Here is a 19,343-nt window from a genome sequence, read left to right as displayed (position 1 = left end):
GAAAAAAAAGGTAAATCCAAAGTACGTCCTAGGAAGCGGTCGTGCATTTCTTGCTCCAAACGTCATCCACCTAGTTGTGATCTGGTTGTAGTCCGTTTGGGATTGTCGCGATGAAACGTACCGCGCTGCTACGTCCAGTTGGAAGAACGTCTCCTTGCTTTGATTTTCAATAAAATGAGTGCTATGCAAGCCGGTGGGAAGGGGGGTGAAGGTGGAGAGAGACGCAGCGAGAGACGTCCATGCGTGCTTTATCTTAGTGGCAGTGACGTGATATTGCAGCTCCAGTCCTGAGGCTCGGCAAGCGAGCGCACGAGAAAAGCGGCTTCCCATCTCATTCTATACCGAGTCGGTATTCGAGCGTCGCCCCTGCCATCCGTCAAGGATTTTCGGTCTACCTGCTGCCCTTCTCCACCAGGTCTTCAGGGGAAGCAGGCAACGGCTGGCGATCAACCGAGATACGTTTACATTCGTTTCTTAGATTGTTGGGTTTTGGGGGGTTTTTTTTGGTCGTTTTTAGTGTACCTCTAACCGTTACTTGGGTTGCTCACACTTGGTTCCGTTTACGCGAAAAAGACGGGAGATGAGCCAGATTGGAGTCTAACGCATTTTTGCCCATTGACCATCTTGTTGCACCGGACTTCTGTCGTCGGCAATGGGAAATATTGATCTGCAAGATAGGTTCACATTTTGTCATTTCTAAAGGATGTCTTCAAGTATGTGGGAAAAATAGCCATAGCTTCCGGAGTGTAAGGTAAATGATTATTATTGTTGTTGTTGGCGTTATTATTACATGTAAATGCTGAAGATAATGAAATGGCGCGCACAGAAGCGCTATTGAATCAAAGTTTAAATCTATCAGATGCATCTCAGTTAGTGATTAGGTTACTTGCAGAGGTGCTTAATGCTCTCTGCTTTTGATTAATGCAATACAACTACGTCAATTTTTCAGAGGAGTCACATAATGGACGAGGGTTAACGGTAAGTTAAGATGATATTGAGAATTTGGGTAAAAATCAGAAAATGGGAGTTTTGGCGCCGATCGTGGATCATTAGATTCGATTTAGGTGTTTGTTTTCTTATTCTATTCTATGTCTATTTCCTTAAAACTAACAACTGACAAACACTGTGGTTTTGTAAAACATCAGGCTGCTCAAACATCGGCTACCACGTCGCTGGTGCATGAGATTAAGATGTAGTTGCAATCCGTTCATATTCTACATGAAAGTGTCGAAGCAACTGATGTTTTCCAATGAGCGGAATGTTTCGTCTTAAATAATAAAAACTGGATTCATACAAAAGCGTGTAGTCACGCAGTCTGGTGTGCAATATCGCACGTTAAGTATTACCGCAGTCAAGCCAAATAAACCCATAAAAACAAAATGTCCTATCGAAGCGCTCAGTCGCTCGATTTCGGGAATGCCGAATCTGAAGGCGTCCTTACAATGAATTTAAACGCCTCCACACTGCTGTGATACTGCACACAGCTGCAATGCCTGCAGGATTAATGCAATCAGGACATCGAATAGCATTTCTCTCTCTCTCTCTCTCTCTCTCTCTCTCTCTCTCTCTCTCTCTCTCTCTCTCACACACACACACACACACACGCACGCACAGTTTCGTCGTTTAACACACGCTTTTCGATGTGCTAAACGTAAATACAGAAAAAATGCATTACTGAAACGAAGGGTAAGAGTAAGGGACAGCTTTCAAAGTTTCGCGGACGTTTGTCTGCGTTGGGAGATGTGCGTCAAAATCGCAACCGTTTGCGTTTTGAAGGGTTCCGCATGTTAAGACTACTTGTGAGATAACGTTTGTTCATGGCTTAAAGTAATACTGGTTCGAAAAGCGCGCAAGCACGACGTGACAACAAGAAGGAATCGCGATTATTTCGCAGATTTCCCTTAAATCCAATGTGTTACAAGGACATTAACAAAATTAACCACTTATTGAGTTGTCTCTCGGTCAATTTCAATGAGAACCGAGACACAGCGTATTGAGGCAGCCTATGCAGAATTTTATGCAGGCGCCAGTGTAGACCACTGCAGAATATTGCGACTTTGACATTTCCTTTTGATTTTGCCGCTTAAAACGATTTTCCCCCCTCCACAGTTGAACACGTATTCGAGAAATGTATGTTTATTATATATACTCCTTTGTACGTTTTCTTACTCATTGGTTGTCAGTAGACTCGACCTTATACGAGGGCAAAATAGATGTCGCTCTCTGTACACAATTTATAGAGCTTGCAGTGCTAAGCTCATCTAAAAATAATAAACATCATTCGAAAGACTGTGCTCATGTCAAATGTTAATTTCACAGTCGATTTTTTATCTTAAATGGATATGCAGGTGCCGGAAAGTTATTATGCTCAATAATAGGAACCACAAGGTGGCAATGTTTATCCGAAATGTGTTTTCCTCTCAGGAGAAGATGAATTCGACCTCGATGTAAAGCAAACGTAATGGCTATAGTCGGCATGTTATCCAAACGAATATCCTTGTTTTTGTAGTTTCATGTGTCTGTGAATATCAAATCTTACAATCAAACCATAAATGTAAAATTCACACAAATCTCTTTTTTTTCCCCTGGGCTGAGCTGTACTGCTGAAAAAACTTAGTGTATCTTTTTTTTTTCTCTCTTTCAGGCCAAATGACATAGGATGAAGGCTATTCGTAATCTGTTGATTTATATATTTTCCACCTATCTCCTGGTTATGTTTGGATATACCGGTGCCCAAGATTTCTGGTGTTCCACACTGGTTAAGGGAGTTATTTATGGATCTTACTCTGTGAATGAAATGTTTCCGAAGAACTTCACAAATTGTACTTGGACGTTGGAAAACCCAGATCCTACCAAATACAGTATCTACCTTAAACTTTACAAACGTGAGTTAAGCTGCTCTGAATTCTCTCTTTTGGTTTACCAGTTTGATCATTTCTCTCACGAGAAGATCAATGAACTATTAAAGAACAATGAATCCATTGTGTACCTATGTGACGCGAAGAATATTTATGTATTTTTGCATTATGACAAAAATTTCATCCAGCTCCGCCGGGTGTTCCCTTATGATTACAACGGATTGGCTACAAAGAAAACGGAGGAAGAAGAGAAGTCTGTGGTGGAGTTTGTGGTTTTAAACAAGGCGAGCCCAAGTCAGTTTGGATGTCAGGTATTATGCACGTGGTTGGAAAACTGCTTGAAGGGAGAGAAAGGGACTGTGGAGTCGTGTGGAATTGTGTACTCCAAATGCACTTGCCCACAGCACTTGGGAGATGGCGAGTCTGAGAGCGTGTTAATGCTCAACAACGTGGTGTTGCCTTTAAACCCGCAAACCGAGGCATGCTTAACGCCGCAGATGCGCACGGCCCAGGCATGCAACCTGAGTGCGGAGGTGAAACGGCCATCCAAGGAGGGTGAGTATGGCACATGCGCAGCCTTCGGGGATCGTTCTACGCGCTTTACTCAGCGAAGTTTTCGTGATTTTTACCACTGGTGATTATTACCCTTGGTGACGCCTCCAGTTCCCCTCCACCCTTCCAAATAAAGCCAAATTTTAAAAAAAAAAATTTCACAGCACTCTAAACGCACAGCACACTATGCTATTCTTGGTGTCTTTAAATGAAACAGGCCAAAGCCAACTTTTGTTTAGAGTGGGGAAATGGATTTATGAATATGTAATATGATAGAGCTGTGGCATAGACTACATTTGTTTATTTAATTTCTAGTTTGTAAAACAATCTGTTTTCTTCAACATGGTTTAATTTTCTGGAATCGTATGCATATGATATATTGACATGAGGTCTGTTTCAAGCAAGAATCAAGGCGAAGTCATTACGACAACTTACTCATTGTACATTGTAATGCAAGCACACAAATGTATCTTTGTAATCCAAGAAAACGGATAACCTTCCGGTCATATAATCATATGTGATTATGTTACTGTCTTTGATCATGATGGTGCTATGAAGATGGACAACCAACATCAAACAAATATGGCCCAAGGAAGGATAAATTATCTTTGTGTTACACCCCCAACCAAAAACATCCGCTAACTTTTTCTGCTTAATTGTCTACAGTGGCACATTTCTCTAACATCAGAGGGAAAAATCCCCAAAATTTTATTAACATTTCTAAAATCCTCTCTCGGTTTGAGGCATTACATCATGTGGTGGTCTATGAAATGTGGAGGTTAACATAAGTGCACTGCTCATATTTTATAATGCAGAGCAGCTCAAGAACCCTTCACAGCAGCAATCGCTCAGCATAGGGGCAAATCTCATGGGGGGGGGGGGGGGTTGTTGGATACCAACATTGACACCCTCATTTCATTCCAGCATAGCAATTTAAAGGCAATAAATCAGTCATGGAAAGAATGCAGCAAGATAGATATATAGACGTTGAGAGAGACAGACAGAGAGAGAGAGAGTATGAGTGTGCTGGACCAATCCTCCTGTGGCATGCCGTTTCCACAAGTTTGAAAATAATAGCCCCCCTGGGGGCAAGTGCCAGCCTCACTGATCAAATGTAATACTGTTTCAGAGATATCAGAGTTCATTCGAGTTAAGCAGGCCCGTGTATTCCTCTTCTGCTCTACCCATCGGACGACTCGCTTGTTTTCCGACCTGAAGCACGTCCGCCTCGGCCGTGCCTGACCTCCCGGCTGACCGTGGCCTTCTTACTCACAGCTTGCAGCTGAGTCGTGTGTTCTAGATGCGAACCGAGACCCGCCGCCTGCAAGCCAGCAACACATGTGAAAAGCATGTAGAAGTTCGCCTGTCCGTGTGGTGTCACGCTGGGCCTTGCCAAATTTGTTTCTGCCGCATTCCTTGTGTGGTACAGTATGGCAGCAGTACTTGCATAAACCGACTCTCTGGCCATTTCTGAATGGTAGCTGTGTCCCAAAAACAACCAGTCAACATTTAGTTATCTGCATGTCTAGAAAAGCTTTGCGCTGCACGCTTGTTCATTTTCCCGGGGAAGATTACGCTCATCGTTCCTATTTATAGTGACAGTGTCAAATCCGCCTTCTATCCCCACCTCCCCCCTTTAAAAAAACATGTGTATATCCTGTGGATTCCTTTTGAGTTCAAAAGAGTCCTGTCCCTCCTGTTGCAATCAGAGTGTAACGGCTGCTCGCTCTTATGGGGGAATCAGTGCTGCTGCTGTGCAGAAAGACCCCTGATAAGGTGAAAATAAAGGGCTTTCTTTGATATCCTTTACCCTCATGCTTGCTTTGTGTATGGCAACACAGTGTGGCCTTTCAATGGGAAGCTGAAAGGCCCCTGAAAATGCTATTCCCCCCCCCCCCCCATTCTTTTTCGGTTCGGTGCTCTGTGCTCGATCACACCCTCCCAAGCCAAGCAAGAAAGGCTGATTAGACTTTCTAATATCATCAGTGGTTGAAACACATCCTCGCTGGTCATGTGAGAGAGTAAAGTGTTTTGAAATGTAAAAAACATATTATACTTGCATAATGGGTAATTATGATGGCACCACACATTAAGACACACTCTAGCATGCATTAGTTGATTGCATTATTACCACGATGGTTGTTTGCGTTTGCGATGCCATCGCAGTATTAACTGCAGACCCTGCCTTTTTCATTCAGGAGGCTCTGATGTGAATTGTGACTGTAGCTCTTTCGAAGCCTGCGTTCAAGCTTCCGCTTTTTAAAGCCGAGCAGCTTGGTACAAGTAGGGTTCAGGACTTTGGCACCGTGCATAGACTGCCCATCAAACACTGACAATCTCAACTGCTCTTCAGAAGTTCTCCATTGACTATGCCAATGATTTCTCTTGGCTCAATGAAGTCTATGAACACTGTCTGCTAGAAGGCGAGGTGCCAGGACTACTTGTAGCTAGGGTTGCTGTTCGGGAACAGCAGTTTACCCAGTCTGTTCTCAAATGAATTCCAAATGCCATTCACTTGATATATCAAACTACTGTGCAAGTCTCCATTTTATACAATATGTATATCATACCGAATTGTGCATACATACTTTACAAATTATTCAATGGTTTAAGTAATGTATGAATAAGTATATACTCATTCAACATATGTAGAGGTCAATAGTGCTAAGCTGTAATAAACGCAGCTGCTGAGGTTCTCAGCCACAGACCCCACCCCCACCCCCCACCCCCACCCCCCAAACATTTATTTCTGCATTATTGTATGGTCACTGTGGCCATCTGCAGGATTTGGCTGAGCCGCGATGATTTCTTACAATGCACTAGCTCATAGTCGGCTGCTCTGAATAGCATTGGCTAAATTAGTCACTAACAGAGCCCCAGCTGGAGAACATGAACAACATCTTGAGGCATTGTCTCATTACAAGACTCCCTCCTTCTATCTGCCCTTGGCCAGCAGCCGGCCTGATCTCTCTTAATGTTTTCCTTTTTTTTTTCCCCTCGTTGTTGTTTTTGAGGGTGTGTGGGGGAGGGGGGGTGTCGAATGCGCTAGTAGATGTGGATCCACGGGGACGCAAAGGGCCCTCATCACGCTCAGGGCCTCGTATCGCGAAATGGGCCGATGCCGGCTGATACTAATGAAGCTGGCTGTGGCCCCACCACCGGGGGGTCATTTTTGCTGAGTCATTAGGTTGTCTTGTGCGGGCGCGCTGCTGTCTTCTAGCCGTGATTTAAAATGGCAGGCGCCCTCTTCATGGAGAAGGCTCTGCTATTTTTTGCTCTTTTGACGTGCACTGCTGAGACTGAGACGGAAGTGGAAAAGGAAAAATAAATAATAAAAACCACACACAGTCGGAGCCCAGACCTTAAGTATCGCTCTGGAGCCATTGCACCCCGGCGCGAAAAGCTTTTGAAGGACTTATGGGCACCATGATGACTCAGCATTTTAGTGGTAAGATTAAAAGGATAATCTCCCATGCGCAGGAAATGGAGCTGCCAATTTAATGGCACATGCACAGGGTCGCTGGCCAGCACGAAGCCTGTGGCACCGCGTCCCCTTTGCGTCATGAGGCCCTTTAATCCTGCTGGATCTTGGTCAAGTCCCCTAGTAGTAACTGTGCTCCCCACTATTGTTATCTGTGCATGGAGGCTATCTTAGCTCCCACTCAGAAGACGGGGGAGGACGCTCGAATCCTCCTTTCCTCTCCTCTTTTTATTTTGATCAGAAATTTCAAATGTTACGGCTCTGCTAGTGGGATCTAACCGTAATCAGTGATGGTGCCATTTTTCTTAATAAGGGCTGCTTCTGAAGGCATGACTCGGGGGTAAGGAAGAGGGGCCAGTTTAAAGATGCATGGTCATTACATTTGAAAATGGACTGCAAAAGCTCCACCGAAAATGAATGATCTGCGAAGACCACATCAGTTAAAAACACTAGATTTCATTTGCTTTTGCAGAGCTTGCAGGCTTTCCCATTGACCATAAGCAAACAACCTTTTTTTTTACTGAATAACACAGTCCACTGCATTAATAATAATGCTTTTGGCCTAACCATATGTGTCAAGTTACTGCAGAACAGTCGGACCCGCATAATGATCACTGTCTCTGAGAGCAAAAAAAAATATCTATGAAAATTCCAAATTCCTGAAAAAAATCTGGAAATGGCAGCCAAAGATCTACATGCAAGGAAATGCCCCTCATTACACAGGCCCCTTTTAAGCTTTATTGCGTGCCCATACCAATTCAACTTTGTTAAAGGCAGCTCAGCCATTATATGGAATTAGCTCTATATTGTGATGATAAGAATGGCACTAAAATCTCACATATAAAGACTAACCATCGCAAAGTTGTTGTTTTTTTGTAGCAACACTGATACCAGCACTGAGTGCACTGGGGCAGTTAATAAAAACATTCAGCATTCATGCATTTGTGTTACATGCACCTAGACCAAGATGAAACAGCATTCTGTGCATAATTTCAAAAGATTTCCAGGGCAATTTAGAGGCCCAAGTTACAAACAGCATTTGTGTTTAATCTTTCTTACTTAAATGTAAAATAGCCACATGGTAATTGGAGGCCACATGACCTAGACTGTTTACAACGCAGGACATGATATGGCTGCATGTGATGCTGTTCCTGTTCATCAGGCTCTGCACCAAGAGGCGATGCATCAGACAAGCTTTTGATCAAAGTACTGAAAATGCTGACAGTGTCTATACTAACATGTTTACATATACTGAAATGGATTATTTGACTTGAGAATATGTGCTGACAATAGACTATTAGGTGTTTAACGTTAGCCTTGAGGTTTTCAAATATTTCTGTATTTTCCATCTTTTAAATGTGCAATCAGACAAAAATGTAAAAAAAAAAAAAAAAAAAAGTTATCCTGCTGCCCGCGACTCAAATTTAGCCTTCTCATCTTTACCGACTGCTTGTCATCTCGGCTCCATCGCTGATGCGGCCAAGAAAAACAAATTGGCTGTTGCGTATTCACTAGATTTCATTAGGGCTTCTCTTGCTGGTTAATAGCATACGGTGATTGAACTTTTCTCGTCGAACGGGTCGCCATCATTTAGTAGCTTGAGAACCCAGCTGCTCTTGATCGGGACTCTGCCTGGTCACTTGGTCCGCCTCCAGGAGAAAAGCTCAGCGCGAACTGAATCAACAGAAGGACTTGGAATGGAAAGTTGAGGGGATCGTGCGCACAAACTGCGGCTGATCCTGTTGCTGCTCATCTGTTGTTATTGGCCATGCGATTGCAGTCCCACTACGTGCACAATGTTTTTTTTCCCTTTCTCTTTTGGCCCAACTCGAGGTTCATTTGAGTCGGCATCTTGAGCATTTGTTGAGCCTTTAAGTCAACTTGCTGGCCCCAAAATAATTCAGCCCCAACTGTGAAGCCACACGGTTCCTAGCTTTCACTTGGCAAAGCCCTTCTTCCAGCTCAGTCAGAACTTCAGCTAGCTGTGTAAGGTCTGACCGGATTCTGAGGTATTTGGGTCACATCGTATTTTCACATCACCTCCACACAATCATGTGGATGTTAACAAATTCCAAATTCTTGAATAAAGAATATTTTTCACCTTGAAATATGAATGGCATGGGAGTTTCAGTATCATTTTTCACATCACTATAACTGCAGAGTCTGGTGTCTGGTAATTTATTTAGTGTTTCAAGGTCTTGGTTGGATTGCAGACTGCTCATTGAAATGTTTTCACTCAGGCTCATCATCAGGACAGGACAATTAGAAGACTTTACCTGTGGAACCTAAATGGCCACGTAAAATGTGGATTCAGTGATTTTGGGGTTTTTTCTTCTTTTTTTATAATCTTTTTACTTATTTATTTCAAGATGGTTCCATTCCATTAAGCCTTGTGCTGAGGTCATTTTGACCTGTCGTTTGATGGTGCAGGTGTTGCGGCTGTGTAAATAAAATGACACTGATGATCTATGACACAGTATCTTAGCGATTAATCATCATGCCGGATATCAACTATTGAATGTTTCCTCATAGTGTGCCATGACATTTTGTAATAAAGTATGACTGACGGTAGAAGTATTTGGCATAGTAAAACCACTGAGCGGTTGCAGGTGGTGTTTTTCATCTTTACTAAAATGGTGCATATGTCTGACTGTCAGCTATAGACTCTTTATGTGTTGAAGATGTAAGATAAGGATGAATGAAAAGGAACTGGTTGGGTTTAAAATGTCAGATGTTTAAATACTGTATGCTGGTATAAAACATAATTCAAATACGTTGTTTTATCTGGGAGGCCTCACTGCAAGTCTTTTTGACAGGAATGGAAACCAGGGTAACACTGTTTGTGGTGGTCACAGAAATTAAGATGTCAATCTCTTTTCCAGGCACAAAATTCCACTACATTTAATATTTTTTCTTTAGTGCATATCTCTGAAAGATTATTGTATGTCTTTGGAAAAGAAAACATTGCCTGTTTTCACCTTATGGTGCATTTCCATGTTTATTAAGCGACTGACATTTCAGTTTCAGTCAGACAGAGCAGGCTTATGGTGCTTTAATGTGTTTTGGTTATTTAAATTCGAACGAACCCAGCATGGTTTGATAATAGGTCCTTTGTAAATAATCACTCACTGTTATTTATCAGAAATATAACACACAGTCTCCATTTCACAATTACCGAGTTTATTGGTTTAGTGTCGGTTGGGAGAGTCTTCTGCATCTATCCAGTACACACAGGGGAGTACAAGTTTTTTTCTAGCTCAGACTTATCATGCTTTTCATGATGTTTGTACAGTGTCTTATGCATATTATTATTAGTTGTTTTTTTTTAACCTAAGATTGTTTTAGGATATTACTATTCTACAGCCCTGACAGACATGCCTCCATCACCACACCACTGCTGAAACTGCTCAATAAATATTAGGCTGGAAGTTGGTGAGCTCATTTTCTCTCATGTCTTTGGTTGCCTCAGAAAAGGAAGCGGTGCCTTCTTTCTCCCTTAGTGACTAAGGATGCTCCCGGAGCCAGCAGTGTGCATTTCAAAAGTTAACAAGGTAGCTAGTTAGCTGGTTAACTTAGCAGCTGGGAGGAATGCAGAAAAAGTGCCATGTTGCCTTTTTAAAAATGTCTGTTTGTTGCGCTGAACCGAATGCTGTGTTTTTTAATCAGGTGGTGCTTGTTACAAATGTCTGCAAATGTAACGCTATCTAAGCTCTAGTTAGCAATGGCTAACTGGCTGCGTTACTACAACATGTTAATGTTACTGCAGCCCTATTTGGCCGTTCAGGCTCACCTGTTTTCTGAAAGAATGGGGTTCCTGTCTGCTTTATGCTCTGCCCTCTCCACTCCTCTTGTTTCTGAAGTCCTGGTTCTGGATGTTTTAAACAACTCACACGATACCCCTGAAGATGAAACCACTTTTACTTTTGAGAGCTGGAAGACACGTATTATTTATTTCAACAACATGGGAGGAACCGATATTAATGTAATCTAATTGGTCGATTGGAAATTGGATTTTGGAGACACCCCCCCCCCCCCCCCCCCCCCCCCCCCCCCCGTCTGTCACTACTCCCATGGATGTGGGTGTCCGTGTGGCCTATATTCAAAGAACATTCAAATACAAGCGGGTTAGATAATACTGCAGCATAAATTCTAACCCAATTCATTACACAATAGGTAGCATGTTTAAACTCTCAAGGAAAAACCATCGAATGAACTTGAATGCATTGATAAAAAGTTTAAAAGGAGGGTAAACCTTTTTCCTCGCTTTGAAATTGTATTAAAGTAATGCAAGACTCAGGACACTTTTGGCCAGAGAAAGACATTTGGCCAGAGCCACTTAACTTTAGTCTAATATTTATAATATTTATACTGCAATGGAATGGTTTAAAATGACAGAACAGCAGATGATGAGGAATTAGTTTATTATTCTGTCATATTTTTTAGTCCATTTTTCTTCCAACTTTTGTCATTAAGCCAATTTTCATTGGCTCTTGTCATATGACAATTACCAACCATGGAGGGTGCAGGCCAGCATGTGTGTAATTAGATTCATTTTTGCAACTAGAAAATATACATTTTAATAATTATAGTAAATGCATCTATTAAGTGTTGATATCCCTTCCAGGTACATGTTATTGTCATATAACATTAAATGAACACGACTAACCACCACTATGATGGTTCTGCATGGGACTGAAGTTTATTTAACATAATAGCTGTTCATTAGCCTAAGGGCTATTGCTACTGCATTGCTTCTTTCTGTATGTTCTGACAATTACATGTTTGTCCGTTCCAAAGCTTAAAGGGTTTTTTAAATATAACCTTTTAAACAGACTTCATCCATCCAATCCATCCTTATTTTATTCGTGTTAACCCCCAACTCATTTAAATCATCTCCCATTCAAGTCTATGGGCCTGAGTAACAGCTCAACGAACGTAGGAAAGCGAAGCCTATGCTGATGTATATGACAGCTGCTGCCCCGGGGCACTTGTCGAACGCTTCATGGTGCCTCTATTGAATGCCAAACCGGGCTGGTACCTTAACCTGCAAAACAGAAAGAGAAGGTCGTATGTTCAGACTGTCCCCAGATGCATTTCTCATTTCTCAAGGACTGTAGGACATGGATTGGTGAGGAGGGTGGGGGGCATATCGGAAGAATGGGGGGGTGTGTGCATAGGGAGATGCCCCCTCCCTATGCCCCCCCACCCCCACCTGTTCTTCCTATGTGGCAGGAACGGCCTCTAAACTTTACATTCAAATATACAAATCTCAGTCCTGTCCATCAAGGTTTGCAAAGGTTTGTTTTAGCTCATTAGCCTTATATTGAAGAATATGCTTTCATAAAATATCGTTTTATAAAACTTGGTACCGTGTATAGCCAATTTATATAACATAATTAGCTCCTTTTTATTATGGACAAGCAATTTGTGCAGTACATAGCAATTATCTTGCCCTAGAGTTCATATTGTATCACATGCAATTTCTGGACATCTGCAAGACAGAAAATAAGCCTGAGAAAATTAAGCTTATAATAACTGAGTCATTAGTATGAATAAATATATTTTATTGGATGGCATTAATAAGGCCCATTGTGGACATTGTTCACACTCACATTAAATTCTGTACTGTTACGTTTGTGGCTTAACAGACATAGGCCTATCATTTAGTTAGTGTTTGTATCCAAAGTTTTACCTTAGCTGATGTTTACCATATGCTTGCCATTAGGCAGACTGCATGAGTAACACATTATGTGTAATGTTAAAATGGAACATTTGAAATGGTTATTCTATGGTGAAAACCAGACAGATGAGGTATAAACATGTGACTCCAAATGATGGCTTTTCTGCTACTGAAACCCCTTTCCTTTTTTATTTATATATATATATATGAGAAAGAGCGAGAGAAAGAGAGAGAGAGAGAGAGAGAGAGAGAGAGCTTCAGAATTGAGTTTCCAGAGAAGAAAGAGGACATTTGATGCAGAGGTCCTTTATCAGCTGTGCAAGCACAGTGCTGGAAAGTGCTTCTCAGGAAACTCTGTATACTCTTACTACAGTACACTGCATTTACAGTGTACTGCATCTTTTTCGGCTATATATATATATATGTGTGTGTGTGTGTGTGTGTGTGTGTGTGTGTGTGTGTGTGTGTGTGTGTGTATATATATATATATGTAATGATAAGTAGATAAGTAACCCCTCTAAGATCAAAGTACAAAGTACTGTGGTGGTTTCATCTTCTCTCACTTCAAAAAGCAGTGCATTAAGAATATGGCAGTTTCTAATAATGAGTCTCTGAAGGCACCGCCTCTTACGTCATTTTTCTTTTATGCATAACGAAAATACAATTCCTATGCATGGGGTAAAAAAAACTTTTATGACTATTGTGCACGTTGTCCCTGTTTCTCAGGGGGCTGATGTCTCCTTATTAGGGAAGTTTTGAACTGCTCTTCTGAAAGTTCAGTAGCCTTTACCTACAGAACATTTTTGTTACTACCAATTAACTTGAAATTACAAGACGGAAAAATCTCCTCCCAGACCAGCGTGCCGTTACACTGTAACTAATAGGTGAATATTACATTATCCTTACTGTGAACTGAACTCTGTGCTTCGCCATTGCTCTGCTGGCTGCTGAACGGCTCCAGCTGAGACACCGCGTCCTCAGTGACTCCTTCTGCTCCCGTCAGCTCCGAGCCCGAGCGGCGGAGTGGGTGTGCGTCAGAACTGCTTGTCATCGGCTGGCAATTACAGAGCATCGAATGGAGCTATTTGCATTAACATCCAGCCAAATACCCTGGGCAAATGACTCTGTCCATCACACGAACTGTTTACGTCGTAGAAGTGGTCTGTTTGGGGGGGGGGGGAGAAAACTCTCTTCTCTGGAGGCTGGAGGGATGACTGGCGCAGTCATTCTGCCCAACGATGTTCCCTTCAGACTGCGGGAGGAAACCGCCATCATGTTAACAGCTTGGTGTAAAAATACACAAGTGGGCCGAAAATTGTGAACAGGCAATACACAAGTGCCGGACTCTCAAGATCATTTCTGAGGTGGGTTCATGGGTAAAGGAATCTAACAGAGCAATCATGCTAAGATTCAGTGAGACTTTTCAGCCACTCCAGTATTTTCTAAAGGTAATTACAAGCCAGTAGTGAAGAGAGAGAAAAAAAAAAACTAAACTAAATCTACAGGGTTGCAATACCTACGGAGCTCCGGGCTCAGATGCTGGTTAATTACCCTCATTTAGTGTTTACAGCAGACTGGAGTTGATCTGGCAGAAAAACAGCAAAGAGAAGATATTTTTTTTTCTTTTTTTTTTAAAGGAAGAAGAAAGGCGAGACGAAAACAAAAAGAAGACTGAATGCATCTTTATTTCTCTGAGCACTCCTGCTTAGAGCAGCGGCCGATCCAGAGAGGGCGATGAGTCAGACAAAGATGCTGCCATGAAGTGAAAATGCCTTAACAGGACGGACAGGGAGCTGAATGTCACCATGAATCAGGGTCCCTGCGCATAACGTGCAGCATATTACTGGCAAATTAAACTTCAGTGAGAAACTAGATGAACTGCCAAGACAGATTTTTGGCATCGCAGCTAAAGTATATGAAAAAAAAATAGACAGCATGACCATACATAAATCATACATATGCATATATTTACTTTTTATTTAAAGCAAGTGTATGCATCTATTGAAATTGTACTTATCCTGGGTCCAGCTCCTTGATTGGCTAAGAGTTGTCCCTTGTGTTTCCTGGGCTGCTCTTCACATAGCTAAGTGATGAATGCAATCAAACCCTGGCACCTGAGAAACACTGGCTGTACGATGTAATCACAAGTCCAGAAAGTTTGTTTTAGCTAATGGCATAGTTTGACCAGCCCCTGTGGGTATGCAGTTTTGAAAAACTGAAAAAAGTGATAATGAGGTGTAAATGGAGAGATGTTTCTTTTCTTTCCTGCTTTTTTGTTAAAGACCATTTTTATTTACCCCCTGGAGAGCACAGTTACTCTCTTTTGTTGGAATTAATATATACTGCTCTGCATAGAGTGTTATATATATTTTATTCATTATAATATTACAATATGTTTTTCATGGAGCTGGATCTGTGGTGTACGTTAGCGGGGTTAATGATCAAACATAGATGGACAGAAGAGCTTTTAGCTTAATGAAATCACATTTTTTTAAAGCGACATGAAGCCAATACATTCAAATGTAACACATTAGCTGTAACAAGAGCACATGAATAATTATATTTTGAATCACATAAGCACATAAATTGGTTCAAAAGGCACCAGCATCCAAATGAAACAGGAAATAACCCACCCCTGTCTAATTTAGCAACCCAGTGATGCATGGCTCTCCTATCTGTCAAATGCCTGTCAATCCCATATGCATACTGCACAGTGCCCTAAACATTGCTGCAGCATAAAAAGGAAACACTAGCTTACAATAAGTAAACCATATCAAGGATGAGAAATTTTACTGAATATCGGAAGGCCTAAAACCTGCAGTATGTCTTAGCTAGATTGCATGAGTCTTAGTGTTGGACTCTATGACCTGCTCACCCGCAGGCGCGTTCACTGTTCAGGGATCTGTGACGGTGACGCACGCTGGCGCGAGCAGAAGCCAGCAGACCTGCATTTTGGGCTTCTTTGGCTTTTCCGAATTCACTCTTCCTCTAAAACATGGGCTGCGGTCTCCAGGGGGGCTTTAACAGTAGCCAGGCCAGCAGATGGCAAAGTTTATTGAGCGGGTGTACACTGGATGGAAAGAAAAGGCCAGAAAGATGGGAGATCTGCCTGCTTAGTGGTGCACACCCAACGTTGAGCCCCTAAGCCGTTTCAACACCATGAAACCGTGCATGAACTGTTACTCCTCTCTGTCAGTGTATAGCATAGCGCCTCCATAATTGCTATAGTTCCTAATAATATTTTAAGTTTACACACACACATATATATATATATATATATATATATAACTCCAACTATACTCCAACTGTGTGTGTGTGTGTGTGTGTGTGTGTGTGTGTGTGTGTGTGTGTGTGTTTGCACTCAACAATACACTAGGTGTTTCTGTTTGTTGCAATCACATAGCAAGTCAGTTTCTTGATTTTGTCTAATAAGATGTGCACATCAGGCCCTTTAATACATTATCTTGACATACATAATATGTAATGGCTGGTAGGCTTTATATTTCTTGGCTGTACGTGGAGTTGCGACAGACCTAATTCAGCTGGGCTCAGCTGACTGACAGCACACGGATTGCAATTAGGTCTTTTATGAACATTGGCATTCACAAGAACAATCTGTGTGAGTTTCATTAATAAACCTTAAAGTAGATGTGCTGTATTAATGTTTCAAAAGGGGCTTAACTATGTTATGCCCCTAAGAACTTTAAGTGAATACCTTTTAATTGACTTCTCTGGTAGTCTGTGGCATGTATTAGTATGATTATTAAAGTCATTAAATCTTGGGGTGGGATTGTTGAGCATTTCCAGGGGGAGGGGGTCTGGCCTGAGGGAGCATTTGCCTGTGACTGCCACGGGAGACCACGCTCCAATTATTGATGGCTTGAAGTGGGTCCTGTATGTGCATGCATTTATGAACTTGAATTTTACTATACAACTTTCAGAAATGCTGAATTCACATCAAAGAATTGGTAAAGCCATATTGCTGGATATCACTTTTACCGTGTACTCAGTAGTTATCTTATTAGGAAGAGCTGTCTTGTAGATCCATCTTAAAGGGGTGCAGTTAGAGGTTGTAACCCGTGTTGGCCTTCTCATGCTGTGCCAGCCAGGTATTGTGTCAGCCAGATAATGTGTCAGTGTTACTACTTTAATGACAACAGTCCACCACCTGAATAATAGCCAGTCGGCATTGTCCTGTTGAAACTGTCCAGCAGTAAACAGAGCAGATGGTATGACATATTGCATATACAAGCAAAGCCTCAACCTGTGGACCTATAAATTGCATCTTTGAGCTGATGCACCACAAAGATCTGAAGAGTGTACGCCCAACTCTGAATCATGGCTTTTCACAAATAGAATGTTTAGATCTTTTGAATGAGGTCCTATAACTTATTTATTGGTGTTTTTATAAGCACAGGTCCGTCTACAGTGCTAGGAATATAACCCTTCCAAACCTCCACTGGTACCTATATCAGAAAATTCTGCACGGGCTCAAACGGCCATGCTCTGAAAGCTTTAGGTTTAACTTCTATGTACAGGCAGAGCAATGACACTTGGAGACATATAAATGAAGTGCGGACAATTAATCAGTTGGACCGCCCTGTTGAAAACAATCCTTTTGACAAACCGAATTATTTCCATGCAAAAACGAAAAGAAAAAAGTACAGTTACTGTAGTTCCAACTACAGTTATTAACTAAAGAAGAATAACTTTTGAAGTCATTAGTTAAGAACTCCTTTTGTTTAAAGAGACGCCGTGCTTCATTCCCTTGTGACTATGCGAACAAATGTTAATTTCTTTCCAGACTGCGCATAAGTAGCTTTCTTTTCCTTTTACGATTACAATTCTTTTCATTAGTATCACAAACAACCTTGGTATATCTATTTAAATCGTCTTTGGTGCGCTGAAACTGGAACATAAAATAAATGTCATCTATGTTTATGAGAAGTGTCCTTATTCCGTACAAAGTGGTGTGCCAATGACGCTGACTGACCTAAGGCGTTGTCGGCTTTAATTAATGCTTAAGGAACTACATTATCCTTGAATATCTTAGGTATGGTCAAGAGTCAGCGGCGAAAAAGAGAGCGAAAAGTGGATCCCAGTGTCGTGCTCCAGATGCGGCGTAGCAGAAGGAAGCCGCGGCAGTGCACGTAATTTGATTTGGTTGTTGCTAGTAAATATGCGGCGTGAGCTAAGAGCGTGTCGGTGTACGTGTTTGTCAGACAGCGGGAGCCTCCGTAAGCGCGTGCCTTTCTCTCCCTCGAGGGAGCGAATTTCTCTCGCGAGCGGAGAACAAAGTGAGTGATTGTGAGATTTGACGCGCTGCCAAAACAGACGCGGCGTTAAGATCTTTTGAATGTGTTCGCGAGGGCACTTCTGGCCTAGCTCAGCCTGGACTTGTCTTTGTTTATTCAGAATAGCCCAATTGACCACATTTCAGGCGTTTGAATAATTAAATGAACGTGCTTTCAAAGGAACAAGGATAGGACTTACGCCTACAGTTTAATTTCTCTGAAAATGTGCCTTTTTTTTTGTTTCAGATATCAGCATAACGCCGTCGATAACGTAAAATTACAAATATCTTTCCGTATATTCTGGTGACTCGTATGTTCCATTCGCCATGCTTCTTCAAGAGTTTAAAAGCCATTTCTTTTCTAGACCTTCAATGGCTTGATGATCTGAGTTCACCGCCACACTTTGTTAGTAACTCAGTTCACTTTTTTTTGGCATCGCTCACTAAAATATGCGCGATGAGTAGGTTAAATCAAGTTCTCTGACAATAATAACCAAACGGGCGGCAATTTATACCACATTTATCCAATACACACACACACACAAAAGTGCCACACACTCGCTTTTGTCCAGTAGAGGGTCTATAGGATATGACGTATGACTCAGGGGCGCTCCTGAAATTGCCCCAAAGTACAGATTCCATACCCCGGTACTCCCACCTGCTCTTTTCCAAGATGTATCCCGGTTGTCTCTTAAGAAACAAACAAAAATCCGATAACTTTATTTAAACCTTTAGGGTAAAGGTATGCATTTTTTTTTTTTCCTGGGAACATACCCTTGAACCAAACGTACTCTTGAATCCCAATCAGGTCTTCTCAAGAGCAAGGTATATGTTGAAATCATATATCACACAGTGAGTGGTTTTCATGTGGGCTTTTACTTGAACACATCGTGGAGGGAGTTTAAGTCTTTTTTTTTTTTTTTACTTCTATTTTAAATCAGATATGACATTTCACGGCAAACTCACAGCTGCCTAGGTCTGTCAAAGTGTGGAAAATTAATTTAAAACTGGCAGGCAGTGACAGTTAAATAAGAAAAGGTATTGTTTCAGCTCAGGATTTGGCATATGGAGCCATGGCTATCTATGAGTAAAAAACAGTCAGTACCTCCGTTTCAGTCACAAGCCATGCAGCATTGCATGACTATGCTAATCATGTGACTGCCCCCACACAATCAATATTTCACTCCAAGAACAAGAAAGAGGCCATGTTATCCGATCTTACATAGGGAAAGCTGTCATGCATATGCCACTCATTCTATGAATGCTCTCGTGGACTGATTGAACACAGGGGACTCTCAGGTGTACTCGTCAAAGTGAAACATACGGAACAGGTCTGCCTCCCCTGTTTTCCCTGACCATCTTAAGCCCAAGGCTCCCATGGACAGATGAGGTATGAGGTCCTCTATGATTACAAGCTTGCGTGATGTCAACCTAATGATTGGATTAAACAGCTGGGCAGGAATGTACAATGAGCTGCAT

At 41.8% G+C, this 19,343-nt stretch overlaps 1 protein-coding gene across 5 annotated transcripts in view; it reads left to right on the top strand.

Moving 5' to 3' along the window:
• Nucleotides 1–317: 317 nt before the first annotated feature.
• adgrb3 (adhesion G protein-coupled receptor B3) overlaps nucleotides 318–19,343 on the top strand; it is a 128,671-nt gene continuing 109,645 nt past the window's right edge. Inside the window, exons 1-2 of one of the 5 annotated variants that reach the window (XM_081714592.1) lie at nucleotides 318–751; nucleotides 2,645–3,413. In XM_081714592.1, the coding sequence (XP_081570718.1) occupies nucleotides 2,660–3,413 (754 nt within the window). In that variant the 5' untranslated portion in view covers nucleotides 318–751; nucleotides 2,645–2,659. Of the gene's footprint in view, nucleotides 752–2,644; nucleotides 3,414–19,343 lie in introns of those variants that run through there. The other 4 variants (XM_081714589.1, XM_081714588.1, XM_035529943.2 and 1 more) reach the window with 4 other exon arrangements.

The sequence above is a fragment of the Electrophorus electricus genome, chromosome 5 (genome assembly GCF_041902795.1).
Source record: "Electrophorus electricus isolate QZ-2024a chromosome 5, ASM4190279v1, whole genome shotgun sequence".
Classification (NCBI taxonomy): domain Eukaryota; kingdom Metazoa; phylum Chordata; class Actinopteri; order Gymnotiformes; family Gymnotidae; genus Electrophorus; species Electrophorus electricus.
This window is presented reverse-complemented; position numbering and strand designations above follow the sequence as displayed.